General features: G+C 51.6%; 5 protein-coding genes across 10 annotated transcripts; 2 read left to right on the top strand and 3 right to left on the bottom strand.

Annotated features, from left to right (window-relative positions):
- The first annotated feature begins 2,539 nt into the window (after positions 1-2,539).
- IRF6 (interferon regulatory factor 6) lies at positions 2,540-8,664 on the top strand. Of its 5 annotated transcripts, none has more exons than XM_072356073.1 (8): positions 2,540-2,570; positions 4,930-5,106; positions 5,723-5,927; positions 6,338-6,460; positions 6,543-6,713; positions 6,907-7,299; positions 7,690-7,808; positions 8,102-8,620. In XM_072356073.1, the coding sequence occupies exons 1-8, from the start codon at positions 2,544-2,546 to the stop codon at positions 8,321-8,323; spliced, it is 1,437 nt and encodes a 478-aa protein (XP_072212174.1). In that variant the 5' UTR covers positions 2,540-2,543; the 3' UTR covers positions 8,324-8,620. The 5 variants fall into 5 exon arrangements, with proteins under 5 accessions (XP_072212174.1, XP_072212176.1, XP_072212178.1 ...); XM_072356075.1 differs by having other exon boundaries at positions 2,545-2,570; positions 6,567-6,713; positions 8,102-8,663; XM_072356077.1 differs by lacking the exon at positions 2,540-2,570 and adding an exon at positions 2,906-3,079 and having other exon boundaries at positions 8,102-8,619.
- Positions 8,665-8,903: 239 nt separating this feature from the next.
- C23H1orf74 (chromosome 23 C1orf74 homolog) lies at positions 8,904-10,253 on the top strand. Its single transcript, XM_072356132.1, has one exon. The coding sequence runs from the start codon at positions 8,993-8,995 to the stop codon at positions 9,818-9,820; it is 828 nt and encodes a 275-aa protein (XP_072212233.1). The 5' UTR covers positions 8,904-8,992; the 3' UTR covers positions 9,821-10,253.
- A 278-nt stretch (positions 10,254-10,531) lies between these two features.
- On the bottom strand, positions 10,532-19,212 carry TRAF3IP3 (TRAF3 interacting protein 3). Of its 2 annotated transcripts, XM_072356114.1 has the most exons (18): positions 19,094-19,199; positions 18,828-18,959; positions 17,719-17,968; positions 17,396-17,510; positions 17,172-17,223; positions 16,983-17,007; positions 16,809-16,838; positions 16,627-16,722; positions 14,222-14,293; positions 13,821-13,961; positions 13,481-13,618; positions 13,200-13,335; positions 12,892-12,954; positions 12,754-12,813; positions 12,081-12,229; positions 11,108-11,170; positions 10,915-11,022; positions 10,532-10,775 (listed from the first exon to the last, which is right to left on the bottom strand). In XM_072356114.1, the coding sequence occupies exons 3-18, from the start codon at positions 17,950-17,952 to the stop codon at positions 10,692-10,694; spliced, it is 1,566 nt and encodes a 521-aa protein (XP_072212215.1). In that variant the 5' UTR covers positions 17,953-17,968; positions 18,828-18,959; positions 19,094-19,199; the 3' UTR covers positions 10,532-10,691. The 2 variants fall into 2 exon arrangements, with proteins under 2 accessions (XP_072212215.1, XP_072212216.1); XM_072356115.1 differs by lacking the exons at positions 11,108-11,170; positions 18,828-18,959 and having other exon boundaries at positions 10,556-10,775; positions 19,094-19,212.
- Positions 19,213-19,615: 403 nt separating this feature from the next.
- LOC140262026 (11-beta-hydroxysteroid dehydrogenase 1-like) lies at positions 19,616-22,323 on the bottom strand. The gene is made up of 6 exons (XM_072356110.1): positions 22,112-22,323; positions 21,579-21,709; positions 21,211-21,322; positions 20,921-21,106; positions 20,430-20,573; positions 19,616-20,352 (listed from the first exon to the last, which is right to left on the bottom strand). Exons 1-6 carry the CDS (start codon positions 22,197-22,199, stop codon positions 20,108-20,110), a joined length of 906 nt encoding a protein of 301 aa, XP_072212211.1. The 5' UTR covers positions 22,200-22,323; the 3' UTR covers positions 19,616-20,107.
- A 559-nt stretch (positions 22,324-22,882) lies between these two features.
- LOC140262018 (11-beta-hydroxysteroid dehydrogenase 1-like) lies at positions 22,883-27,139 on the bottom strand. The gene is made up of 6 exons (XM_072356094.1): positions 26,854-27,139; positions 26,159-26,289; positions 25,529-25,640; positions 24,696-24,881; positions 23,924-24,067; positions 22,883-23,397 (listed from the first exon to the last, which is right to left on the bottom strand). Exons 1-6 carry the CDS (start codon positions 26,939-26,941, stop codon positions 23,177-23,179), a joined length of 882 nt encoding a protein of 293 aa, XP_072212195.1. The 5' UTR covers positions 26,942-27,139; the 3' UTR covers positions 22,883-23,176.
- Between the last annotated feature and the right edge of the window lie 643 nt (positions 27,140-27,782).

Here is a 27,782-nt window from a genome sequence, read left to right as displayed (position 1 = left end):
TCCTTCAGCTCTATAGAAGCCCGATATAGGGTTAGTCACAGCCACCTGCTGTCACAAACCCCCTTCCCACCACTGTTCCCTATTCCTGCTGGGGCTACCAGCCCTGATCCTCATCATCCCAGGTGTTTTGAAACCAACCACTTATTTGTGTGTCAGCTGGAAAGAAATGACCTGTAGCTAAAAATGTGCCTGAGCCAGGCTGATAGCAAGATGGAATCCTCCTTATAAGAGGATTGGAGTAGCGTTAATAAGAAACAATAGGCTCCCCATTATGACAATATTAAAGACCATCAGGGTTTAAGCTGTTCTTTTTTTGGAAGCAGATTGGCTTGGGAAGAAGGGTTTCTAATATGGAAAAAACAGAGGTCAACAGTCAGTCTAAAGTTTGCTGCTGGAGGAGTATTTCGTGTCTGCAGTGGGAATGGGGCTTCCTCTTAATCTACTTACAGCTGTCAGTGAGCTGCCTGTAGCTGTGTGTGTGCATGTGGAGGTTCCTATGTGTATGTATGCACAGGTCTGCAGAAGCAGAGTGCAGCTCAGTGATATTCAGTGTGTGAGGATGCCCGGACAGTGGGAGATGGATTCAATTCAGGGTCTTAAACGTGAAGAGGACAAAAGCTGCTCAGCAGTAATAGTGATGGGTAGGGAGGACTAAAGGAATTGTTGGGATGGGTAAGGCTCTCCCCTTTCAATTAAAGTCAACTATTTTGGCTCGTTAACTTGGAGGGATTGTGTTTGTCCCTCTCTGCACCTAGAATGCAATGGGGTTACTAAGATGAATCCTTCCTTTTACAAATGCTGTGGACAAGTTTCACCCCCCTGAATTTGAGATAACTCATTGGCAATGGAGCAGTGTGACACCGGATCACTGGATCCATCCATCAGCGCTCACCATTCAGCCAGACCTGCTGGAAAGCACCTTTGCCAACCAACTGTTACGGTGGTATTTCATTTGTTGTATTCCCCATTCCATTTACTGAATGGAGCTTTTTCCTCAGCTGACATTCCTTGATTCATTCCATCTGGCACCTTGTGAGGGCACGGCTCTATCTGGGTCACAGAGCCTGCAAGAAGCAGAGCTGCTTCTGCTGGGAAACAAGTTGGAGGGGCTCTGCGTGGCCTTGCAGCACATTGAAGGGCTCTGCACCATTTTGTGCAGCACTCCTGTGAGCAGCTGCATGCTGGAATGCGAGTGCTGAGAGTGCATAACAAGACTGTGCATGCCTGGGACAGTATGCTGCCTCATTGCATAATTGTGTTTTGCCTTATGGGAACTTAGCAATCTGTTCCCAGGACAGAAAATGGCTCCTCATTGTTTCGATGACTACAAGCTTTTCTAGCCAGGAACAGAGGACTGAAAGAGACCCGGGCTATAAAGTCTGCCTGATGTTGCTGCTCATTTCAGGGCGTGCAATCAGATTAATACAAGATGTGACTTTGGTATTGAAATGAAATCTCATCTCTCTTGGTATGAGAACTGCTCTGCAGACACTCTTGCTGCCCTAAGCATCCATCCCAAAGCATGAAGGACAGTTTATCAACCAACAGAGTTCTCTGCATGCCTCAAAAAATAGATGCAGATCACCATAATAAAGAACTCGGTTCTATTTGACTCCTTGAAGGGTTCGGATCAATGCTTTATAGGGTGATACCTGCTAAGAAAATATCACATCGGAATGAGCAATTTGGGTGATGAGTTGCAAAGGGGAATATCTGATTACACATCCCCAGAGCACTTCCCGTATGGCTGAAACATTGCAGAGTTTCCCTGCCGACAGCATGGAAAAAGAGTCGGCTCCTTTCCCATCAGCTCTCCAGCACAACATGCTGCCACATGCTGCAGCATTGCCCGGGAGGAACTTGGGGAAGAGAGCCCTGCAGAGCTCTGTGTTGTGTGCCTGGCAGCTGCAGCCCGGTGTCCGAGTGTCCCTTTGCAGTCGGTCACCACATTGGCCATTGCATCACCCCCATCCCTGCAGGCATTCGAGGCCAGGCTGGATGTGGCTCTGGGCAGCCTGGTCTGGTGGTTGGTGACCCTGAACATAGCAGGGGGTTGAAACCAGATGATCATTGAGGTCCTTTTCAACCCATTCTATGATTCGATGTTTGCACGTGGCAGGACTAACAACATGGAGGTGTTACTACACTGACAAACTCCTGCTCAGTGTCACTTCCAATGACCACACTCCAGTGACAAATGAAGGCTGAAAGGTTTGTCCTTGCACTCGGCATCTTGCAAGGCACACTTCCCAAGGAAAATGAACTTCTACTTTCTGTTCTCGTGAAGGTTCTCAGCATTCTGCATATAGAACTCCTAGCACTGAGCTCTGGGGGTAGGTTAGGCTTCCCAAGGACAGGATTCAGCGCTATCCACGGTGTTCGGTGATGGAGGAGGAGGGAAATTCCCACCGTCTTTTCTAGTTCATTGAAACTGAATGGGGAAGCATTATGCGATCTCCTGAAACCAAGATTCACCACTGAGTCACGGCTCCCCACCTACAGGGAAAAGAAATGAAAGGCGAACGAGAGGCGAGTCTGGCGGGATGCTGAGGGAAGCCGCAGGCAGCGAGGTGGGTGAGCGCGGGGACGGGCGCTAATCCTAGCTGGCTTTCAGTTTTGCCTTAAAACGCAATGGGTGGATCTGCTGGGCCAAATGGGTTATGAAGTTGGGGGAAGAGTAAATAAGAATAATAATTATTATTAATATTAAAAAAAAACAAACGACGGAATTCATTTCGTTTTGAAAAATGCCACCGAAGAACAGAAAGAAAATACAAAGGAAGGCGGTCAGACCCCGGGGCTGCCCCCACCCGCGGGGACGGAGCGCAGCGCAACGCAGCGGAGCCGCCCCACGGCCGTGGGCGGAGCGGGGCGGGCGGTGTCGCGGCTGCGCCCGGCGCACCTGAGCAGGTGAGGGCGGAGCTGTCGCCGTGTGCGCGCCGCCGTCGCGCTCCCCTTCGCCCCTCCGCCCGCGCCGCCCCGCCGCTGCGCCCACGCGCGGGCCCTGCGGGGCGGCGGAGAGCTCCGGGGCGCGGAGCGGACCCTGCCTCATTGCGGCACCTCCCGGCGGAGCGGAGCGGTGAGTGGAGCGGGGCCGGGAGTGCGGGGGGGCTCGACGGTGCGGGGCCGCCCTCCGGGTGCGCTCGGTGCTCGGTACCGGCAGAGCGGGTCGGGGCGCGGGGCTGCGTCGGAGCTGGAATGGAGCTGGCCGATGGGGAGAGGAATCGGCTCAGTGGGTGGCAGCGCTCCCTCGGGTTTCCTGCCGGGAGGTGTCCGTCCCGTTCCGGGCTGGGAGGGGAGGGAACTGCCCGGCCCGGCGGCAGAGGGAGGGCGAAGCACGCCGAAAGTGTCCGTTTATTGCCTTCTGTATCTGCTTGCACGGGTCGTGCCGCCGTTAGCCTTAGGCGATGTCATTCAAGTGGGCAGAGGCGAGGCCTGGAGGCAGGACGGGGTGGGTCTCGTCCCCCCCGTGTCGCGATAGCTGCTCCCATAGCACAGCTATGAGACCGAGCAGCTGGGAGGACCCTTCCCTCGAACCCTGCCGTGGGAATTGTGAGGGTTAATCGTGCTCAAAGGGTTAATAGCCGCACCGAAGGGACGGGAGGGGACGGACTGTGGGGCTTTGGGGAAGTGGTGATGTACAAAGCTCTGAAATGTGGGAGCCGCAGGTTCCCTGTGCGGGGGGGGGGTGATGGAGTGTCAGGTAACTGGATGAAAGTTCAGTGTGTTGGTCGGTGGGAATGCTGATACTGAGGGCTGAGCTGCTTGCCTTTGGGAAAGAAAAAGTAATAATAATCCACCAGACGCACGAGAATGTCATCAAACAAAGGTAACAAGCAAGGAATGAGGTGGCAGCCCGTGGTACTACAAAGCTGCACCCAGAGAACGCCTCTTCCTTCCTTGGAGGCGCTGTGAGCAGGCTGGGAAGGTGCTGAGTGTTGGCGGTGCTGGCAGAGCCTGAAAGTGCTGGGAGAACCCGTGGGCTGCGACGCTATGGGGAGAGGTGTGCAGGAGGGAGGCAGGAGGGGCACGGAGCATCCTTCAGCTCCGGGTCAGGGCAGAAAGCCCCGTGTTCCACGAGCAGATCCAATGCAGTGTGGTGGTATCCGGGTGTGCTGCATGCTGTTATGCTGCGTGTTCGACTGCGGCCGGCTCTGACTTTCATTGCTGGGCTGTGAGATGGCTGTTCATCCTTCAGCCCCCCCCCCCCTGAGCTCTTGTTGGGTAACGTCTTGCCCTCACAGCACCCGGTGGTCGTGGATTCATGGGCTGGAAGTTGAAGGCTGTGAGGGGCTGAGTCACTGTCTGCTGCAATGGATTCAAGTTGGTTTGCTCTCGTAGTGTGTCAACAAAGTCATTGGTGATAAAAGGTCATAAAGCATTGTAACATCTGGTATTGACAGAGGCTGGTTGTCATCCAGGGGACAATTTGATCCCAATGGTGCAGTGCCAACACGCCGTGCACATGGTGATTTATTTTCTATGAGAGGCAGGCATGATTTGGCTTTCTATGGCTTTCTATTCCATCTTGGCCTTGCAGCCGGATGAAGAATATTGCTGGTTACAAATGTAGCAGCAACACGATACTACTTGATACTACTTAACACATCCAATTCGTAGTTTAACTGCAGTTTTGTTTTCTTAAGAAGCCATTAAGGCAGCATTACTTGACTTCTAGCATGAGCGTGGACTTGCAGTCCATGTCCTCCTGGATAAACATCGCAGTTAGCACAGGTCAGCACCTTGCGGTGATGTTTGCAGATGATTCTCCTGCATTGAGGAACCGAGTTAGTTATTGCACACTGAAATCACAACAACCGATAGCAGCAGCACCTCGTAGGGTGCTCTTTCATGAAGCTCACTTTGTAAACAAGAGGAATCTCAACCAACCCGCTGCAGTTGGTCTGCTATCACCTCTATCTTTTGTAGACCATGGCGTTACACCCGCGCAGAGTGCGCCTGAAGCCGTGGCTCGTGGCCCAGGTGGACAGTGGGATGTACCCCGGCCTCATCTGGCTGAACCGAGAAGCCAAGAGGTTCCAGATCCCCTGGAAACATGCAACCCGGCACAGCCCGCAGCACGAGGAGGAGAACACCATCTTCAAGGTGAGGGAGGGAGAAGCTTGGCTACACAGAGACAAAGGGCCGAATTGTTGTCCCCAGAGCTCTATAGGAGTTTCAGTAACACTTTCCAGGTGCATTTTGTTCTCTTTCTTGGCTCTCTGAAATGCCACTCTGTGCACCTGGATGCCAAGCTTGGCACTGCGCTGGAAAGGTGTGCAGTTCTTTAACCCTTTCAGACCATGAGAGCCCTGATGTGTGGTTGCATGGTCTGTGGATGACTGATGCTCTGATGTTGGTGCCTGGGGCTGCTCTGCTCCACTGTAACCAAATCCATCCCATGCACAGGATATGCTTCCAGAAATGGTTTTTAGGCCACAGCTGAGGCACCCAGAGAGACTCAGTGCACAATTCTGTGTGGTCAGTGCTTTACTTACACATTCAGATCATGCATCTTCATATATGCTTATTTTTTTTCCTTCTCCTTTTAATGGGAAAAGCTATTAAGGATGGAATATCCGCTGCTGTTATCAGAAGAGCTGAGGTTAAGACTTCTGCAAGAGAGGGTTTTCACACTAAATTTGTTTCTAAGCTTTATTTCTGGTAAAATTGACTCTGTTGTGAGGGCTGGACTGAGCACGGTGCTGTACTTTGTCCCCAGGCATGGGCTGTGGAAACAGGAAAGTACCAGGAAGGAGTGGATGAACCAGACCCTGCAAAATGGAAAGCCCAGCTGCGATGTGCCCTTAACAAAAGCCGGGAATTTAATTTGATGTATGATGGCACCAAGGAGGTGCCCATGAATCCCGTGAAAATTTATGAAGTGTGCGATATCCCGCAGTCCCAGGGATCAATCATTAATCCAGGTGAGGGCCTTGCTGGCACAAGAGCTGGTTACTGAGCCGGCATTTGTCCAATGCGTGCGCCTTTCCCTGCGTGGCATTAACTCCCGAGCTGCCTTTGTGTGCAGTGCCTGGCAGCTGCTGTAAGCCCAGCTGCACCTAAAGAGGACTTTGAGCCATAGTATGCCCGTACTGAAATTAATGGATCTTCACACAGCTTTCTGCTTAAAAAAAAAGCAATCCAATGTTGTTGATAGTTTCTGTACCCTCAGCTTTCTAAAAGCAGGTATTAAGCTGAAAATGTTGTATGGGTGAGGTTTTATTCTTCTTTTGATATTGTGCAAAGCCAATATGAAAACTATATATATATTCTGTCAAGAAATGCACTGCAGTGTTTCAAACCAATTGTCTGCCCAATCTGCACTTGTTTGCAGGGTCCACTGGCTCAGCTCCATGGGATGAGAAGGAAAATGATCTTGATGAGGATGAAGAGGAAGAATTGAATCCATCTCAGCATGTCCCTATTCAAGAGACGTTTCCATTTCTTAATATCAATGGTTGGTGCCATAGTCTGTAATGTAATAGTGAATTTATTTGCTTGTATATTGGTGCATGCTTGAAATTCAAGACTTGGCTTAGGAAAGAGTCAATTCCCTTCTGTAGATTCTCCAATGGCTCCAGCCAGTGCAGAGAACTGCAGCCCTGAAGCTGTGTGGCCAAAGAACGAACCTCTGGATATGGAGATGCCCCCGACTGCTCTGCAGCATGACTTCTTCAGCAGCCCGGAGCTCTGGATCAGCTCTCTTCCAAGTACGTTCACGGGTTTGTAGTGTTTCTGTCATTGCACTTAAAAAGTCAAAACCATTTTTTAATCCTTTTTGCTTGTTAGCATCTGTGTATAGCTAAAACATCCCTGCAAGCCTAGCTTGGATTGCATGATATGTCTCTACTGCTGATGTATGTGCAGAGGTCCAGGAAAAGTTCTACTGACAGTTTCTTTTAGTGACAGACCTAGAAATCAAGTTCGAATATCGAGGAAAGGAGACTGGGCAGACGACAACGGTGAGCAACCCGCAGGGATGCAGACTGTTCTATGGAGAGCTGGGTCCTATGCCAGACCAGGAAGAGCTCTTTGGGCCGATTAATTTGGAGCAAGTAAGGTTTCCAGGAACAGAGCAAATCACCAATGAAAAGCAAAAGATCTTCACTAGTCGGCTGCTGGATGTTATGGACAGGGGACTGATCCTGGAGGTCAGTGGCCATGCCATCTACGCTGTGCGGCTCTGCCAGTGCAAGGTGTACTGGTCCGGTCCCTGTGCACCTTCTGCCACGACACCAAATTTGATTGAGAGGCAAAAGAAGGTCAAACTCTTCTGTTTGGAAACGTTCCTAAGTGGTAGGTAGCTTCTGCTTCTGGAGGGTCATTTTGGATCCTGGTGTGGGCCCTTGGTGACGTTATTGGAAAGGGCAGTCTGTCCTGGGGGTTGGTTTGGATGGTTTGATTAGTTTGTATATGCATGGAACATAAGTAGTTGTCCTTGCTTCCCCTGACCTCTGTTGGAGTGGCTGGGCACTCATTTAATGCTCTGAGAGCTACTGGTGGGTTTGCTTTTAGAGAAAACTTTTCTGTATTCAAGAAACAGGCTGTAATTGTGGGTGTGTAAGAAGCAGCTCTGGCAAGGGACAGTGCATAGATGAGACCTGGCACAGTGTAGTGGGGTGGGACCATGGTAAGCATTACTATCCAAAAGGTGGAAAACCTACAGCCTTCTGCTTTTCTTCTTAGAGCTGATTGCCCACCAGAAAGGACAGATTGAGAAGCAGCCACCATTTGAGATCTATTTCTGTTTTGGGGAAGAGTGGCCTGATGGAAAACCTCGGGAGAGAAAGCTGATCGTGGTTCAGGTAGGAATGAAGGCCTTGGGATGACATGTGACAGCCCTGCTGGAGCTGGCTCTAGATTGATACCCATTGGAGAACTGTTTTTCTCTGCTGTGACCACTGGCAGGGGGGAAACCCCAACAGGGCTGCTGGATTTTGTTACAGCAAACGTGAGCCAAATAGCATTGAGCTGTGAGTTTGCTTTAGGTGTCTGTGGAAATTACCCTGCAGGGGAACTTCTCTGGCAAGGAGTCCTTGCTGAAGAACAGAACTGTATTGTGTGATGGCTAGGCTGAAATGATGGATTTCTTCAACAGGTCATCCCTGTTGTGGCCCGGATGATATATGAGATGTTTTCTGGTGACTTCACGCGCTCCTTTGACAGCGGCAGTGTGCGGCTCCAGATCTCTACTCCTGACATCAAGGACAACATTGTGGCTCACCTGAAGCAGCTGTACCGCCTGTTGCAAACCCATCAGGAGGGGTGGCCAATGCAGGCCCCAACCATGCATATGACACAGCCACTGCCCGCGCAGTGACAGGCACTCGGTCCTCCCTTCCTTGTATATACAAGACAACTCTGACAAGTGCCTTGCCTGAACCTGAATGGAATCTGTAAATCTGGTTTTCTGATTGAATTTCCACAGTCTCATGGTGCTTTTATTTGGGGGAGTGTTATAAATAAAGGAAATAAGGAATGCTTTTTTTTTTGTTCCATCACTGTTTTTAGCTGCTTGCTTAACCTACCGCTATGTATAAATCAGATTTTTAATTCTGTAATATTTTTTTTTTAAACCAAATACTGACATCCTGTATATAAACGCTTGATCAGGAGAGAGTTAAAAATTAACCTGTACTCTATTAAATTTGTCTTAACGTTATGTTGTCTTACTTTATTTCTCTTTAACCAGCCTGTAGCTGCAGGCTCTCAGGCCGGCTGTTTCTTCCACTATGCTTTCTATTTCATTATCTATTTCCACGAGTGCTTTCAGAAGACAGAGGGAGCTCTGAGCTGCATCCCCCGGCCACAGCAGCTCTCTGCTACGCCTTCTTTCGTGTTCAGGGGTACGAGGCAGCAGCTCCGCCTCATAGGCCGCTCCGCCCCGTTCCACCGTGCAGGCCGCTCCGCCCCGGCGTTGCGTAGCGCTGTGGCCGGGCCGGAAGCCGTGGGCGCCGGGTGCGCAGCTACTCTAGGCCGGGGCCTGGCCATGGGCCCCGCGGGCCGCGGCGAGGCGCAAGGCGCCCTGCTCGCCCCGCAGCTGGTGGCGGCGGCTCGGGAGGCGCTGGGGGCCGGGTCTAAGCGGCGGCTGGCGGCAGCCCGTGCCCTTCAGCTGGCCGGAGAGGTGCTGGCGGTGGCGGTGGGGTTGAAGCCGGCGCTGCTATACGACTGCGGGGCGGCGGGACCCGCCGAGCTGCGGAGCTACGTGGAGCGGTTGCGGGAGGCCGGGCTGGGCCTGTGCCGCCTGCACCTGCTGGATGTGGCGGGCGAGGTGTTGCTGCTGCACCCGGGCCGGGCTCGCCGACAGCTGGAAGCCGCACTCCGTGCCCACCCTGCACCCTTCATGGATGTGGCAGCAACGCGGTCCAGTCCTGCACTCTGCGGCCCAGCTGAGGCTGCAGCCATCAGGGGTCACCTCGAGGCCCTCCTGGCCCACCTCGTGGCTGTGGAGGAGGCTGCCAACAGCCCTGTGTCCTGTAGTGAGGTCGTGGCCACGGGCTGGAATCTCTGCACGGTGTTTGGGGTGCTGCTGGGCTATCCAGCAGCCTACACCTTCCCGGTGGAGGAGGGTGCTGAGAACTGCCTGGCGCTGACGCCACTCAGGGTGTTCACAGCCCAGGCTTCCTGCCCTAGGATACAGGGAGGGCTCCGGGTGCAGATCTGTTCCTTCAGTATCCCCGAGAGCCTCTGCGTGGAGCTGCAGGAGGTGCTGGATGCCTGGAGCAAAGAGCTGAGGGATGACTTCTGTGCACAGAGCGACTTCACCGATCTCTGCATTGCCAGCGAGGTGGTGTTGCTGCCAGCAGTTGCCTTGTGACAAACAGACGGACAAACACTGGCTTTTCACCCTGTTCCTCAATATGCCTCAGGGAGTGAGGTGGGGAACCCACTTTTGAGAGGCCCCGAGAACCAACCAGATGGGTTTGGGCCTGACCGCTCAGGCCAGGTGTGGATCAAGTCTATGCATGTCCCAAGTATGTGGATAAACACACAGAGCAGCTCCACAGCCTGGATTCTGACTGCAGAGTGTGTTATTGGGTGTATTTATTTGCTGTGAACGACTGAGGATTAATAAAAAAAATGCTAACACGGCAGTATTCTTCGTTTGTGAAGTTTGTTGTAGGCTCTGTACTGTGCGTGTGATGTGGTGTCACGCCTCGTGTCTGAGCCCACACTTAGCAAGGGACAAGTACTTCCATAAAGCCTTCACAGCTCTGATGGGTGGAAAAACGTGGCTCTGCCAAATTAATGTGCTGAGCATGAGAGAGAAGCAGACATGGCTGAGGGTGCTCGGCCACAGGACAAGCTGGGCTGGGCAGCATGCAGGCCTGGTTTTATTGCTGGATGTCAGTAAAGATTGAAACATTAAACGAAGGGAATTGCATTGTTGTTTCTCTATATGCATACAGCTTAGCTCCAAACTGCACGGGATACACGGTCCCTGCTGCCCCCATGAGTCCAAGAGGTGCCAGTTGAATGGCTGTGTTCAACGCAACCCTCAGTTGAAGAATAACCAACACAGGGAATAGAAGGTTGATCTCCCCACATTTATTGGAGCCATGTCAGTTTGTCTGGCCAAGACCAGCTTGGGGTATGAAGCAGGCAAGGAGAGGCAGAAGGAGCACTGCAGTGAGGGCAGGTTGCTGCCAGCAGGTCAGGAGTCAGTTCTGCATGGAGGTGACTGAAGCTCATGGTCTGTAGCTGGCCAGCACAGCAGCTGTGGCCATTACTATCAATGCCAGCAGAAGAGGGAGCCAGTTACCACGTTGTGTCTGCAAAAGGAAACAAGCATAACCAGGAGATGATGGGGGAGAAGAAACCTGCTCATCCTTCCACACTGCCCCCAAAGAAAGGAGTGTTTCCCGGAGTGATGTGCAGCTGCCACAAGGAAGGGGTGAAAGTCGGTCCCACCTTCACCATCTGGCTTTGGTTGAGCTCCTGGCGGCACTGGTGCAGGCAGCTCAGGCAGCAGCGGTACTCCTCACTCAGCGCCTCCAGCTCTGCACGCAGCTCCTGGCACTGGAGAGGATAAGAAGAATAGAGGTATGGGTCAGGGGGAGGGAGCCCTGTGACTTCAAGCACCCCACAGCAGCTGGTGGTTCACCTGTGTGAGAGCAGTGTGACGAGGGGGGATTTGCCCTTCTGCTGCTCGTGTGCCCATACATACCTACAAAGGACAGAGCAGGTTTCAGTGTTAGGTGGGGGCTCAGGCAGTGCCTTGGCTGCTCCCATCCTGTGATCTGTTTGCTTCTATTGCCATCTTTCACATCATGTGTGTGAGGGATAAAAATAATCACCATTTCTTCTGACCAAGCACAGATCAGGAGGAAGATGTGGGCTGTAAAATCATGGCAGGGGTTCATGTCCTGTGCAAGCTGATGCAGCTGGCACTCACAGCTGTTCCCTTTTGCTTTGATTATACTCAGCTAAGCCCCTTCCACAGGTGGTGGGGATTCAGTCCTGGAGTAGTTAGTGGAACACGAACACGTCCTGATGTGCTTCTCAGCTCTGGTAAGTCATGGATCTTATTTATTTATTTATTTTTTATAAGTCTCTATTATCTGAGTTTTGCAGTAAGATGTGTGGGATGGGGGGCAGTTTGTGCTATTGGTTTTATGTCCTGAAATAAGTACTTGTGTGGTAAGCACCTTGCAGAAGGTTGGAAAACTGAGGGTTTTTTTGGTTGTTATATGCAGATTTTCCTGTTATTTCTGAGCCCTCCTTCTAGTTCCCCCTCCCAGGCTTCCTTTATGGTTAAGACTTTGGTTCTTAAAGATTGGCTTTATCTTATTTCCTGTGAGTGCCCTGTGAGCAGAAATGAGTTTGCCTGTAGCAGTGGTTCTAGACACGGTTGCTCGGTGCCCTGTCCTTGCCTGCAGATGCTGTGAGCTTCATCTGAGGCTGGTATCACAACAGAAATAAAGCAGAGAAAATCCTTGTGGTGGGTACCAGGTGCAGCCTGCAGCTCTGTCTGCCTCCAGGAGCTTTAATATGCTGTTTTTCTATGCTCCTGAGAGCACCTAAAAGGCACCTTAATCCCTGTCAGGGTCGCTTTGTCCCAGCAGTAACTTCCTCACCTCTTTCTCCTTTGCTGTAAGCTGGGATGTCCTTTCCTGCATCTCATCCCTCAGGCTTTCTTCTGCCTTCTCCTTGGGATGCTCGGTCAGAGCATTTTGCATTTCCTTGGCAGGAGTGAGAGGTGGGGTCTGCATGGTGAAAACCTGATCTAGAAAACAGGCTGCTGGTGAGAAACACATCTCGGCCTCCGGTTTGCTTTGTAGCTTCACTACTCAGCACAGTTTAACGCTAATATTTGTAAGCTATGCACAGAGAGGAGCTCAGTTGGTTATCATAGACTTGCCTCTCCTGTAGATGAAAGCTGATAGTCTTTAGAGAAACGTTTCCAAGCAGTTACCAGCAATGGAAGGGGAGTTTAAGTGTCTTTTACTGCTTTCTAGAAGTACAGCTGTAATTGCAGCTTCAAACTGATTATTTTGTTCCAAAATGGCATAGCCACTGAAATAGAACTTGAAATGAAAACTCTTTATTTTCTTGTAAATCATCTGCCTCGTAAATACACTCGTGTTTTAATGGTAACTACCAAAATATAATCGCGGAATCATAACTAGTTTTGCGTAGTTTTAATATAATCCTTTATTCTAAGCAAATACAGACTTCTCCTGGAGTCACTTCTGACATTCCCATGTCAAGTCAAGGCAGCTTTAGGTGGAAGTTAGAAAGTTTGCTGACCTTTCCTTTGCACCATCACTTCCTGTGTTTTCTGCTCGTTGGTCTGGTTCTGCATCAGGTCTGGGGACGAAACAAGTTGCTGTCATTGCTACAGCAGTAATGCAGAGCTTTTACATGGTGCTTCTTTGTGTTACTCACTGTGCAGTTGGCTGATAGTTGCCTCCAATATTAGCTTCTGATTTTGCTCTTTTTGCAATTTACCTGAAATAATAAGAAAACCAGCGTTTGTGCAAATATCTGCGTGCAGGTTTGAGAGTTTCCCATTCCATCCTTCTTTTTGAAACCCTTTTAATCTTTCATTTGGGACCCTTTGGAAACCAAAGGCTCTCTGCAAGCTGAGGTGTGCAATGCATTCAGATAGGGATTGCTTTGGGTGTGCTAGGCTCCAAGAACCAGGGCTTTCAGATTATCTCCTTGCTGTCTGCCCTTCCCTAGAGGATTGGTACCTTCGATGTTGCGGATCTGCTTGGCTTGGAGCTGGTTGTCCTGCTGCAGGTTGTCAGCGTGCTGTTGGAGCTCAGCATGGTCGTGCTGCAGGAGATCCAGGGCCTGGCAGAGCTCCTCGTTCTGTGTGGCCATGTGCTGTGGCGAAAAGCAAGGACTGGATGTGAAGTAACAGCACTTCATTTAATGCAAAAGCCCTTTGCTGATCTCAGCCTATGGGCTGTTTGCAAATCAGAAAACATGGGCTCCCTTGGGCCATTGCTCCCACAGGGGTCTGATGTACCTGCAGTTGGCTTTGCAGGGTGTGGAGGTTGCTCTTGAGCTCGCTGTGTGCCTTGGCCATTTGGGCCCACTCGGATTTGAGCATCGTGTAGTGCTCCTTCCAGAGGGCAAGGTCCTCCCTCGTCACTGCCAGGCATCTCTGGGGGAAGCAGATATGAGCCCCACATCAGGTCATTAAAAACAGCACAAAATGAGCCCAGGTTGTCGTTACCTTTGGACTTAGGATGGTAACAGTAAAAAAAAACAAAACAAAACTGATTTTGCATCTTTGCAAATGCTAAACTGAAATGAGGGGCCAGGATAAGATTAAAGCAAAGCCAGGTGTCAAACGTGTTTCTTACCTGAGAGTTTTGCAGCTGCTGCTCAGCTTGGAGTTTGTCCTCGAGCATTTTCTGCAGAGCCTCCTTTGCTTTCTGCTCGTAGGTCTGCTTCTGGTCCTCCATCTCTATCAGGATGTTCTTCACACACTCCTTTGAGTAACTCTTTAAAGGAAGAATTAGAGCGCTGGAGGGGTTTTATTGGACATTCTTAATCTCGCTAAGACTGAATATGAGCAAATCCACTCTGTGTAAATGCAACTACTAATTTGCTGTGAAACATTTGCTTCAGCAAAGAGGAAAAATACTTTTCAGGTCCATATCTAATCAGATTACTCTAGAAACTGAGACCCGACCCAATGACATGATTCAGTTTTTCATGCCTTTCTTCACCCTTGCTTTTTGCTCAGACCATCAGACCTTACCTGGGTGCAGGCCTGCAGCTGATTTTCCAGGGCCCTCAGTTTACACTTGAGTTTATCTTCATTCAGCTGACCCTGAGGAAAAACAATTGAACCAGTGTGTGTAATCACAATTTACACTTTCTACCTCCCAACGCTTTCGGGGTATTTTGTCCATTTTCTTCTATAATATTGTGGTTAAATTTGGTCAAAGTATTTTCAGTGTTTAGAGTTCCAGTAAGATTTCACTCTCAGGATAAGTGGGTTGTGGGGGAAGTTAAACCTTTACACATAGAGACCTTCCAGATGGAGAACTGCTGCTTGGCCCAGGAGGAGGGATGACAACAACAAGGATCTGTTTTTCCTGTTATCCTCTCACTGTTTGTTAGGCTTTTTACTTTGGTTTTGTGAAACCAGACTGCATACAAATTCAGGTAAAATTTCTAGCAGAGTTCATATACTTCATATACACTGTTTGTTCACTACTGATACTGAGAGCATCATTATCATCTCTGCTTGCTGCTGTTTGAAGCTGGGCTTCTGAATAAGCAGCTCCTTAATGTTCTAGGAAGAGCTGTCAGACCCAAGCCAAACCTGACTCTCTGGTGTCTTAGCAGTGTTTAAATTGGCACAGGAATAAGTTTACAGTCCCAAAGAATAAAGCTTCCCAGTTCAGTTGTCAGTACAAAAATAGCCTGAGGGCCGTGTCCCCTTAGAAAGTAGGTGGCATATTGAAGAGCATTTTAAAATACGAGTTATTATGCCTGTCTTTCCTCTGTGGTTCATTTGTTCTGCTGTATGCAGAGGCTCACAAAGGAGGGCAGTGGTGTTTCATGGTTGTTGTGCACTGTGTGAAGTACAGGGCAGCAGAGCACCAGCACCTTCTTATGCTATAAAGGAGAAATGAGCTGGCAGGCTGCTTTTATGGAGATGCTGCTTTTATGGAGATGCAGCTTATAAGTTGGCAGGAGAACATACGGTATTGAGATTTCCCTAAAGGGAATAAACTGCCTGTTACCAGACTGAGTGGGTTTGTGCAGATACGTGGGATGGCAGTAGTTGTTGTTCTTCTCTCTAAGATCCACTTCAGTGTCTTTAAAACTCTTCTTGTTGTTGTCCTGTGGCTGATAAACTGTTTGCGATACTCCTTTGTGTGAGCCCTTTGGAATAGCTGGTGTAAAGCAAGAATTGCTTTTTCTGGAGGGCTTCCACTTTGCACAAACACAGTGCTCGTGCTGGGAAAATGGGTCCACAAAGTCACAGTAAAGCATGGGATGTGACAAAGCTTATATTCTACAGGGCTTATATTCTAAGGTGCTTTCAAGCATTGTGGGCTCAACTTTAGAAGGCAGGAAGGGAAGCAAATGTATTAAAGAAATAATCAGCTCTAAAGTAATTTACCCTTACTAGCCATAGGAGAGACTATGCTTTCTGTACCTGCTGGTACTTTTGAAGCTATCAGTTTTACAACAGACCAGAGCTGAGCTGTGGCAGGAGAGTCTCCATCCTGGAGATAAAACCACGGGGAGATCAGCACCTGCACTGCAATGCTTCCATCCTGCGCATCATGCACCTTCTCCTTCAAACTAGAAGCATCCATGAGCATCCCCTTAAATCACTCTGTGACCACTTCAACAGCTGCTGCCAGATCACCCGTGTACCTGCATACCCAGCTCTTTAAAACCCCAAATAGTGGAAGGAATTAAAAGCTGCCACAGCATACAAGGGACATCCAAACCCAGCCACCGAGCAGCCCCCTCCCAGCACACTGCTGCCTGCTTTGCCCTGTACCAGCAGTGAGTGAATTAGTTTAATTCATAGCCCCAATGAAAGGCAGAGGGAAGCCTCCCTTCTGCAGCAAAGACAGCAAGAAGCAAAGTGCACCCACCTGTTTCTAATCTGAGGTTTCATGGCTGCTTCATGCAGTGTGTCGGTGTTTTTTCCTTCTGCATTGTATTTGAAGAAGCAAACGAAGGCGGAAGCTTCTAACCACAGCATATCTAACGCTGTTGTTTTTTATACTCTCTCATCCTATCACTGCTTTTGTGCCCCAACAGAACTTTCAAACCCTTTTTCTGATGGTATGATGAACCGTGTATTCATATTTGATTCGGTAACCCTACATAAAACACTTCATATGTCCCTAAAGAACGAGCCCTAAAATGCATCGCCTCCATTTCACCTCCTGATAAGGACAAAGTGAGGAAATTCCAAGCACATGTCCCCTCAATTTCTTTCTGAGTTTATATTCAACTTGCCCTAAACAGAAAGGGGAGAGCAAGAAAAGAAGCAGTCTGTTTTGCAGACAGCGCTGCACGTGTAGCATCTCCAAAGTGCTATGCTAAGACCCACAATAGCAAGATGTGTGGGGCTGTGGTTGTGCAGTCTGCCTGTCCCTGCCCCATGGCAAAGCCCCCAGCTGCCTGTACCTGCCAGGACTTCTCCGAGGCGTGCAGCAGTGTTGCAAGCAGCTCCTGCAGGATCACCATCTTCTGCTTGAGCAGCAGCTCACGGTGCAGTGCCTCCTGTGAGGAAACAGCCCTTGGTCTGATAATGATAAAAACATATGGTTGTTCTTGCTCCAGGGCTGCTCGTGGTGCCTGGTGCCTACCTTCAGGTAGCCAGAAAGCTGCACGATTTCCTGCAGGGAAGGAGAAGTATTTCAGACCACGGGGTTGTTTCAGTTCACAAACAAATAACAAATGGGCAACAACAGCCAAACACTTTGAAATCAGCTGGAGGCAACAGTGGGGATAGGGCTGCATATCGTGTGTATATCGCTTACCTTACTGAAAACTGTATTTCCACAGCTGAAATGGAAAAAGAGAGCACGCTCATGAGGTGAATTTACACCTTACAGCAGCCCAGATACCGGCTCTCCCCTTGTGGTGCACAGTGCAGGTATCTGCAGGCTGTGTGTTATGGCAGCAGGGAGTGGGCAAGGCTGGGTTGTGCCAGGGGGAGCAGGGCTTACTCTGTCTGTTGGCCTGAGTCCTTCAGCCTCGTGCTTGCAGGAGTCTGAGTTCCTGTGGAAACAAAAGCAAGAGGATGCACCTGGGGCCCCAAAGCTCCTCTATGTGCATGTGCTGAGCTCTGCTGAGCGGCACTGAGGAGGAGCAGCTGTAACCAGGAGCAGCGGGAACATGGAGCTGTGTTGCTCAGGGGAAGAAGAAGGGCCACTGAGCATCCCTCACCTACCTCGGGTGCTTGTAGAGGTGTGTGGCCCAGGGATGGCTTCAGCCAAAATGCATGTAGGACTGCTGAGCCCAAGTGGGGGGAGTGTGGATGGGCACACGGGGTGACTCCATGGGCGCTGCAATGAGAAATGGGTGTCAGAGCCACATCCAGCCTGGCCTTGAATGCCTGCAGGGATGGGGCATCCACAACCTCCCTGGGCAACCTGTTCCAGTGCATCACCACCCTTTGCCCTCAGCTGCTGCAGTCCATAAACAAATGCAGTTTTGCAGGCGTGCAGCCGCTTTGTGCATCAGGCCTCGACGTGGTGTGGGGTGAAGCATTACCTGCAGCAGGATGGGTGTGCTGAGCTCCCCAGGGGTGTCCCCCAGGTTCCTCCTGCGCAGGAACTCACGCTGCCGTGGGCTCTGTGGCTGCTCCTCGCTGCGGCCCATCCGCCGGGTGCTGTGTGCATGGCCACGGCGCCGCAGGGCTTCACGTGTCTCCTGCCGCCGCTCACACTTCTCCTCGTAGCTCTCACCTGCACGCCGTGGTCGGACCCGTTCTGGGGGGCTGATCATGGTGGGACCCCCCGTCCTGCCAAAACCAAGGGGTGGTGGGGTTTACAATGGGATGTGTTTGTTGTCTGGTGCTAACAAGGTAACCCATCCCACCCAGTAGCGTGGGTGCTGACCCAGCTGCTACCGCTTTGCCTTGGGCACAAATTCCACCTCTGCTTGGTGTTTGGGGGTGTTCTGTGGTCCAAACCAGGTGGGCACCTGTTCTATAGCACTGCACACATCTGCAGGGTGAGTTTCCTCCCAGCAAAGCTTTGTTGGTCTCGTTCTGTCTCAAGCAATTAGGAAGTCACTGAGTTTAACGGAGGGGAAAAAAATGTGAGCAAGTAAAAACCCATTTATGTATATAACACTTCCATGCTTGTTAGTCTGCACTGAGCCTCTCCTTTGGTCTGGATGTGCCAGCAGCCAGCGTGCAGCTCCTGCACAGGGCAGAGGAAGTGCCTGCAAACCGCAGCACTGCTGTAGCACAGGGCTGTGGGGCCGGGTGATCCGGTGCTTATAGGAGGTGGGCGGTACTCCCTGTGCTCTGTGTCTGAATATCCCATTCTGTGAAGCCTCCAACATCTTCTGAAGCATCTCTTAATTTTACCTGATGCTTCCTGGGTGATTCCAGCAGCGTTCCTCTTTTTGGGTGGTTCTTACTGCGATGTGCTTCCAGCAGGAGGGGTTTGGGGCTCTGAGAGGCTGAGCGGGCTATTTCCACATGTTATTATCCATACCATAATGACCCTGCTGTTCCCATCTATGGCTCACTCGCCCGCCAGGGCCCCATTGCCCACCTAGGAATCCTTCAGGCCGCCTTGCAGCACTTGGGTTAACCAGAAGCTATTGTAAACCAAGGTAAGGCTTAAGGAAGCACACGGTCCATTACTCACCCCAAGCTGAGCAAAGCGTTGAGGCCTTCTTGGTGAGCAAATACCCTATATCCTTCTGCCGCTGCCCGAAGTTACCCTCTCTAATTACCAACCGTGTCCTTTAGCTTTGCTTTCCAACCTTTACATTTCTTGCTTCGAGGGAAACAAACAACAAGAAACGTTTCGTGCCGGTTCATGTTACCACCTCCCCATGTCCATCACAAAGGGGTGGAAGAAGGTGCGTGGTGAGGGGGCAGCGCTGGAGCTGCAGGGCTGCAGGCACTTACCTGGCTGTGCCCCGGTGCTGCAGGGCACAAACACTGTCCTCTGTATGCCCACAGCTTCGTGCTGCTGCTGCCTTGCTGTGTTTCTTTCTGTCGAACAGGAAGCGTTGGGGCTGCAGCCCGAGTCCTGGTTCCTGTCCTGCTCGCGCAGCACGGGGTGTGGGGTTTATCTTGGGGTGCCAGCAGCTCCCACTGCCTCCTGTCCCCACAGCCACCTCCCTTATCACAGCACTGATCCTGGGGCTTCGGCAGCACCAGGTGACCGAATCGCTCCAGGTTGCTTTGGGGGTAGGGGAAATCCGGGGAGTAATGCTATTATTGTAAGGCTTCTCACAGATTGAAAAGGGGGGGAAAAAAAAAGAGTATTTTAGGAGAGGTCACGAACAGCAGAAATTCATTAAGGTCTTAGAGAAGTGAAAGCTGTATTAATGCAAATCATGGGGTGGGTTTAAGCAGCTGCGTGCTGAGAGGGACTCTGCGCATACTCCAGTGGAAGAGGAACAAAACTCAAACCAGAGATGTCACAAAGTAATGTAGGATTTACTGCTCGGAAGTAAGGGTACAGGGAAAAACCAATGTAGTGTGAGGACCCTCTGTTTGCCTTTGCTGGGTGGCAAAGGATGCATGCCTTTGCATGGGGGCTGTTCTCTACAGGTCCGGTGCCTTCCATATCCAAAACCTTTTGACTAACTCCTTCTTTGGGATGGATGTGGGTGAGATGCGCATGGAGCAGCTGGGGTCTGGATGCTGCCTGCATCCCCCAGCCTGCTCTTAATTCTGGCCTTATAGAGCCCTTCTGGTGCCCCCCACTGCCTGCTCCTCTTAATTGCAAGGAGCCATTTGCAGGCAGCATAAATAAAAGTCATTTTTGTGTTGTGTCGTAGGCTCCCGGTGCCCCGTGTTGTGCAGGCAGTTCCCAGCCACGCTGCTTTCAGAAGTGTCCCCAGCATTGCTTCAGGGTGGGCTATTTTGGAGGCACCGCTGCCCATGGGGAAGTGTTGGCCACTCAGAGCTGTGCTAATGCCCTGAGCCCTGGGCTGCTGGTGCTCTCTTGATGTTTTCCACTCGGAAGTTGCTCCTGATGAGGCCATCCAGAAACTCGGGGGCAAGATCCCGCAGCAGCAGCGTTGGGGTCACGGTGCTGGCAGGGTAGTGCAGCTCACGCTGCCGCAGTGCCCCGCTCCGGATGATCTCCAGTGCACACTCCTCTTTGGGTGCTGGTGTTTGATTAATGACGTGTGAGACCGCCCTCACCGCGCTCTCTGCAGTGACAGAAGGACAGCTGTGTTGCACCAGGTCTGTGGTTTCTATCTGTGAGCCTCAGTGGTGCCGAGCTTACCTGTGTTGATATAGCCCAGGATGCAGAGCGTGATGGAAACGTTGACGTTTTCTATGATGAATTCATGCCTCAAGGAGCTGTAAAATCCTTCCAAGGCAAACTTGGTCGCAGAGTAGGGAGCAGTGAAGGGGGAGGCAACTTTACCTGGGCAGAGGCACAGGGTCAGAGCTCACCTGCGCTGGGTGGGTGCAGGGCTGCATGGCTCTGCCTGCCCCTGCCTTTCCCATAGCTACAAGTCTGTGGTGTGAGCAATCTATGTTAAGCACTTGAGGGAAGGAAAGAAATGCAGGAGTGTTTAAAGCACAGCACGTGGCACGAAAGACCTTTGTTGTGGGCTGCACTGTTCTCATTTTCATGCATATATACCTGTATGGTAAATGTATGTATAACGTGTGATCAGAAGTGCACTGGCTGCAGTGTATGCACAGAGATAAGCAGGGAGGGCACAAGGCAGGGACATGGCAGGGAGAGACAGGCCCTTGTGTGCTCACCTGAAATAGATGAGACTACCACGATGCTGCCCTCACTCTCCTTCAGCATGGGCAGGGCAGATGTGGTCATGGCCACGTAGCTGAGGAAGTTGGTCTCCATGAGTTTCCGCACGTGATCCACGTCTCCGTTGAAGAAGTCAAAATAGCTGTGGCCGATGTGGTTCAGGATGAGCATGTCAAGGCCTCCTGGAAGCAGAGTGTTGGCAGCCAGCATCTCAGCCCCAGGCTGCATTGTGGTGGCCAGGGTGGCCCCAAAATGTGGCACAGGTTATTGGGCACCTGCTACGCACCCCAGGTGTTCTCAGCCTCTTTCACCACCTCCTCAGCAAAGGCTGTGCTTTCCATGGAGCCACTCACATAGCGGGCAGATGCAGCACCCAGATCCAGGCACTTGTCCACTACCTGGGAGCAGCAAGAGAGGCACTGGCTGGGGTGTTGGGGGTGGCTGACAACCCTCCTCCCTTTGCTTGGGGGAGAGTCCTCAGAGGGACATTTCCTCTGCAGTAGCTAAATACTGTGCAAATACAATCTATGGTGGTGAGCTGGGGAACCTGCCTGCAATCTAGCATCCCTGTGAGCATGGGATGGGTGGCTATCTGAGCTTCTGCCTGCCCACAGGGGTTTGCATTGCAGCCATGCTCACAGTGCTGCTGCCCACCTTTTGCAGCTTGGCCTCCGTCCGCGCTGTGAGCAGCACGTGAGCCCCCATGCGTGCCAGGTGATACGCCATCTGCTCCCCAATGCCACTGCTGGCTCCTGTCACGATCACTCTCTTCCCCCGGAGCATCTCTGGAGGGGATGCAGAGCTCAGGGCTGTGCACAGCCTGTACCACATCCCTGTGCACGGCTCCTCCGTGCTGCTGCAGGATGCAGCTGCTGCTGTATCCCCCAGCCAGGCTCCGGCCCAGCATGGAGCTTCTCTGCCATTGGCAGGAGTTGACAAAGAAAATGAATAAATATTTACAGAGGTTAACTGCGTGTTTCCAAAACAAATCCGTTGGCTGAGAGCAAGAATGTGAGCCTGGCGGACCCACATGCAACCCCTTGTGCTCCTCCTGCATGGGGAGGAGGGCTCCCACTGCCTGCACCTCCTGCACTCTCTTTTTCAGCTGCTTTGGAGGCCCCCGAAGCAGTGTAGGCTGGGCAGCAGCCCGGCTGCCTACTGCTAGGCATGCATTTTCAATGACTTACCTTCGCTGAAATTCCCAGGTCCTGAGTAAAAATACACGGCCAGCCCCAGCCCCAGCAAGGGGATGAGAACCTTCAGGAGCAGCCCCATCCCTCTGCCAGCACTCGGGTGGGAGCAAACGCGTGGCCCCGGAGAGCAATGGCTGCTCTGAGCTGATCCCTGCAGGTCTGCTGGTGCCTATTCCTTTTGTGCTCGCTGCTGTTTAGCAAAGATTAACCTAATAGAGGGCGTTGTGCTGGACTTTGGGCTGACTCTTTGCACCCTTCTCCTCCTGTCAATGTCCAGGGTGTTTTCTGAGGCCACCCTGGGAAGCTGCTGCCTGATGGAGATGTGGGTATGTTGTTTGGTGACTGCTGGTGGGGCTGGGATACCTCTGTCCCCCCTCAGGTTCCCCCTTTCAGGCCTCTCAGCTTGCTTTCTTCCATTTCATGTCTAAAACTGAGCCCAGTTTTCCTTTCCTCTCTGTTGCCATGAGGCTTTGTTGGTCAGCAGTGACCACTGTGATGCAGGTTCATACAGATATTGGGCAGAACAACACCAAAGCAGCACTGCGTGTCCGGGGGCATTTTGCAGTTAGTGTCTGTGTAAGGGACTGTACCCCCAAAGAGTTAACTTGGTGAATAGATTTGCATTGAACTTGGCCTTTAAGCTGAATGAAAACCAGGCTAGACTGTTGTTCTTCCAATGAAATAATGATTTATTGCAATATTCAGTGATCAGAGAAAGGCAAGTCAATGGAATGATACCCATTTGCAGCAGTGTTTAGGAATGGAAAAAAGAGGTTAAAAAACAAGACAACAAAAACCCACAGAGCACACAACAAGGTTAGTAAGCTGCACTTAATAATCAGTTAGTTACTGCTTTGCTCAGGCCTGGGGAAGGCTCCAACCAGGATGGATGCTTCCAAGCAGGAAGGGGTTCACCTGCGGGAATCCTCAGCCGGGGGTCCCAGCCGGCTCCTCTCGGGGCGAGGCGGTAATGAAAGGTAACAGATGGGGAGGGCTGCAGGCACGGCTGCGGCCAGCAGAGGCGGCTGTCGGCCCGGCGTTGCAGTTGCTCGGCACGGCTCAGGCTGCCCGCAGCCGCTCGGGGCGGTACCGCTGCCGCACCAGCAGGTCCAGCAGCTCGGCGGCCCAATCCCGCAGCAACAGAGGCAGTTTGGTGGATGCGTAGCGGTAATACACCTCGCGCTGGCGCAGGATTCCTCCCTTGATGATCTCCAGGGCGCATTCCTCTTTGGGAGCCGGGGACGTTAGGAGAACATCGGCGGCCGCACGCATGGCGTTCTCTAGTCGAGGAACAAGAGAGGTTTCAGTAGGGCTCGGGCTGCCCACTGCTTGTCCTCTGCATGGGTTTGCCTGAAATGAGCAAGCTGGGGGAGCTGAGGAAGGCTGCCTTGTTTGTTGGTACAGTTAGATGTAGTTTATGCATTGGAAAACAGAAGCAGCTTCAAGTCGCTCCCACCGATGCTTTCACTCCTGTAGCTCACCGCATCAGGTGAGATTAATGGGAGATATACGGCCGGTGTTTCCATTTAAACTCATTGAATTTTAGTCTGTCCCAGCCTGAGCACAGTGGCTGATTCTCATAGAACCACGGAGTCGTTAAGGTTGGAAAAGAGCTTTAACATCCCCAAGTCCAACCCCACCATCCCCACTGTGACCATGTGCAAGAGAGGCAGGAGCCCTCTGAGAGCAGAGGTGATGCTGCACTCACTCCCACTACAGCAGGAAAAGCAGCACTGGAGGTGGGGGCACTGGAGGGCATGAATCTGTTAGCATGATGGGCAGCCAGATGGAATGGATGGAGCTTACCAGTGTCAATGAAGCCAAGGATGCAGAGGGTGATGGAAACATTAACGCTCTGGATGCTGAATTCCTGCCTCAGGGAGCTGAAAAATCCATCCAGGGCAAACTTAGTTGCAGAGTAGGGGACGGTAAAGGGAAACCCAACTTTACCTGGACACAGAGTGAAGTTCCATTAAAGCATGGAAAGCTGTATCATGTAAGCCCGTGTTTTGCACTTCATCGGATAAAGGATTTTAGCCAAAGGGAGTTTAATGTTAGGGGAAAGGTCAGCCTGGCACCTGAGCAGCAGGACTACAGAGGAATCCTGTCAGCCTCCAGCTCTGCTACAGTCTGAAGTCCAGCAGCACATCTCACAGCACTGCTCAGGTGTGAGCAACAGGCAGCAGCCATGGAGCAAAGTTTAATCTCCTGCCTCTGGGTGCTGAGCGGAGCCGATTCCCGGCAGCCAGCAGTGCGGGGTCTGCAGCTGCTGTTAATTTAATCTCCTGACTTAGCAGAAGTTTATTAGAAAAGGCTCTGCAAACATTTGCAGGATCTTGACCTGGCAAACCACAGCGAGTCATCAGAGGAACAGCGCAGTGAGAAATGACAGCATTTCCCCTTTTTCTTTGTAGAACTGGAGCTACATGAGCTCCTCTGCACTGCTGGGTGTGGGGTTTAATCATCAGGCTCCTTTGGGAGCAAGGTGAGGGCAGTGGGATTGCATCAGAACACTGAGAAATGTGAAAAAGACCTGGAGACTGTGGTATCCCGCTTCCCAGCCCTCGTTCCCACTCACCTGCCATGGAAGAGACCACCACGATGCTGCCCCCGCTCCGCTTCAGCATGGGTAGGGCAGAGACTGTCATGGCCACGTAGCTCAGGAAATTGATGTGCAGGAGCTTCTGGACGTGCCCAACGTCCCCATCAAAGTAATTGAAGTACGACTTGCCAACGTGGTTAAGAATCAGCATGTCGAGGCCTCCTGAAAGCAGAGGAGTGGGTGTTAGTTTGGGGTGGGAGGGGGGCTGCTGTGGGCAGGATGGAGCCTTTCTTGACAGCAGAACCAATGAAACCAGAATGTTTTGGGGTCAGTGTCATTTGGGCTCGGTTTTTTGGGTCAAAGCTATGGCCATCTCTGGAGCTGGGACTGCCTGGATGGTGGCTGCCAATAAAAACATGCTGGACTCATCTAACTTGTCCCAGATGAGAACTGTTGTGACTCCCTCCCCCCACACAAACACATACACACAGTTTGAAACACAAATAACACTGCACAAAGAGAGATTTCTCCTGGGCTACATGGGCCCATTTTGGGAGGGGGAGGCACAGCACTGAGCTGAGCACTGCCATTCTGCATTGATGACCCATGACCACAACAGCGATGCCGCTGTGAGCTGCTGCGTGGCTTCACCCCTGATAGCAGCAGTGATGGAACCCAAGATTGTGATATCAGGACAGGATGTTACTAGGGCACGGTGATGAAATCTAGAGGGCAGTTTAGGCTCTGCTAGAGTGATGCAGGCTGGGCTGCAGGGCATAGAATGAGGGGAAACCTCTTCCCATCCCCACTTCTTTATGCTTTTTCAATGCACAGCAACAAAGCGGCGTGCTGGGGAGCTGCAAACATACCCAGTTCAGCCTCGGCCACCTCCACCAGCTGCCGGGTGGTGGCCATGTCCTCCATGCTGCCGCTGACCAGCCGTGCTGAGCTGGCCCCCAGTGCCCGGCACCGCTCCACAACCTGCGATGCAACGCGGCGCATCAGGCCCTGCAAGCTGGGGGCTGAGCTCACCAAAACACGTCCCAGCCCCCAAACCTCACTGCAGGGTTTCTGGGAGCCTCTGAATCTCTCAGGCTCCCTTTGAAGTTTATTCCTTTGGTGAATGCATGGCCCAAGGTGATTTGGCTCCTTATCGGTGCAGTCTGTGCTAGAATCACGTGTGTAGGGTGAGCAGGAGCTGATAGATCACTGCAGTGGAATGAGGGTGTGTGGCTGCAGCCTGTGCATATGGAGACGTGTACTTTGCAGAGCAATTCAAACATCACAGGGCGTGCAGTGCATGCCTGCAGGAGGGACATTTCTGTGCATGCAGGAGCTCTGGAGAGCGTTACCTTTGCACACCTGTGAGCAGAACTGCACACATCTGCTGGCTGTGCCGCTGCAGCTCCGTGCGCCCGTATTTACGTATATACCTGCGATGTGAGGTTGGCCTTCCTGTGTCTGTGTGTGCATGTGTGAGTGCCCAGCTTGCCATTTACTTGCTGCAGCTTCGCCTCCGTCCGCGCTGTGACCAGGATGTGGGCTCCCATCCGTGCCAGGTGATAGGCCATCTGCTCCCCAATGCCGGTGCTTGCTCCGGTGACGATCACACGCTTCCCTTTCAGCATCTCTGGGGACCAAGGCACAGGGGTTTAATTTATCCAAACCCTATTTGAAAAGAAAAGAAAGTCCCCTAATGCCTTCAAGTAGCATTGAATGGCAAACTGAATGCAGATCTTCATGCTCTGTCCCACACATCCTCTCCCTCCCCTGGAAATGCTGTACCCAGGAGCAGCTGCAGCTTGAACTGACCATAGAAACACAGTTCTTGGCTCCTTCAACAGCTTTTAACGCATCAGGATGCAACATACAAACACCCCAGCAATGAAAAACACCCCAACAGTGCATGCTGCAGAACTTACGATCCAACACTTAAAGACCATATCCGGAAGCTTTAGTTTGTGCTTGAATGCAGAGCACTCAAAGCCTTCTTTGCTTCAGGAGCACCTGCCTCCCTGCTCCCCTGCGAGCTGCGTGTTGCTTCTTCCATTACAGTCCAGATCTCTGCTAAAACTGCTCTCCGTCCTCAGCCCTGCCACAAAGGCTTGGTCCAACCTCTGCACATCCCCGTACCAAATGCTCCTGTGTGGCTTTTAATATTTTACTTATGGACCGATTCCCTTTCGATACTCACCAGGTTTGAAATTCTCCCTCGACGAATAAAAACAGAAGGCCAAAACCAGTCCCAAAACGGGGATGAGAATCTTTTGCAACAAACCCATCGCAGGAAATGGAGCAGGAAGAGAAAGGAGGAAAACAGCCACTGCAGAACTGCTCCCGAAGGCAGCAGCAGTGCCAATCCTTCAGGACCTGTTGGTGCGGGAGCCGCGGCTCCCAAAGCACTGGGAAGTCACAGTGGGGTTGGTGAGAGAAGCAAACACTTCGAGCTGCTCCCACGGAGCTGGGGAGCTGTGGCCTAACTGGCGGTGCTGCTGCGGGCTCTGCCCGGCTCTGTTCATATTTCCTGTCCCTACGTTAAAATGCAGAATTTTGCACAACACCCTGGAAGAGGTGTGTCCTTGCTGAACAGCATCAAGTTTCACTCGGAGAACATCAAGAGGCAGAGTGCTGCAGGTGGCTGGGGCTCCTTTTTAATGCCCTCTGGCTCTGGATGCATGCAGCTGCAGCACCCATCTGGATGGGACCCTCCACGCAGGGCAGCACCTCTCTGCATCCCAAGGAGGAAACCACAGAGGCAGCATTTGCTTTTTCACCTCACTCTGCTCCTTACGAAGGCTGAGCTGAACCCCATTAGGGCTGCACCCCCCGGCTCCAAGGGGAGCACTGAGAGCTCTGTGGCCAAGCACTGAGTGTTGTGTATTGAGAACTTAGAGTCCTTGTGCTGCCTGCTTGGAGCGCTGCGGGAGCTTTGCTGTTATTTGTTAAGTGAATGCAGTCCAAGGGAAAAACATGTCACATCCGCTGCTCTTTTGCTATGTCCAGGCAGCAGCAAACCCCGTGCCATTGATGTTGTGTGAGAGGGCTGGGAGTGCTATAGGAGGTGGGCACCGTGCTCTCCCTGCAGCCTTTGCTGCTCCCAGTTCTGCTCTTTAACTTCAGACC

The sequence above is a fragment of the Excalfactoria chinensis genome, chromosome 23, assembly GCF_039878825.1.
Source record: "Excalfactoria chinensis isolate bCotChi1 chromosome 23, bCotChi1.hap2, whole genome shotgun sequence".
In the NCBI taxonomy this organism is placed as follows: Eukaryota; Metazoa; Chordata; class Aves; order Galliformes; family Phasianidae; genus Excalfactoria; species Excalfactoria chinensis.
The sequence above is the reverse complement of the archived record's forward strand: the minus strand, read 5'-3'. Positions and strand labels throughout refer to the sequence as shown.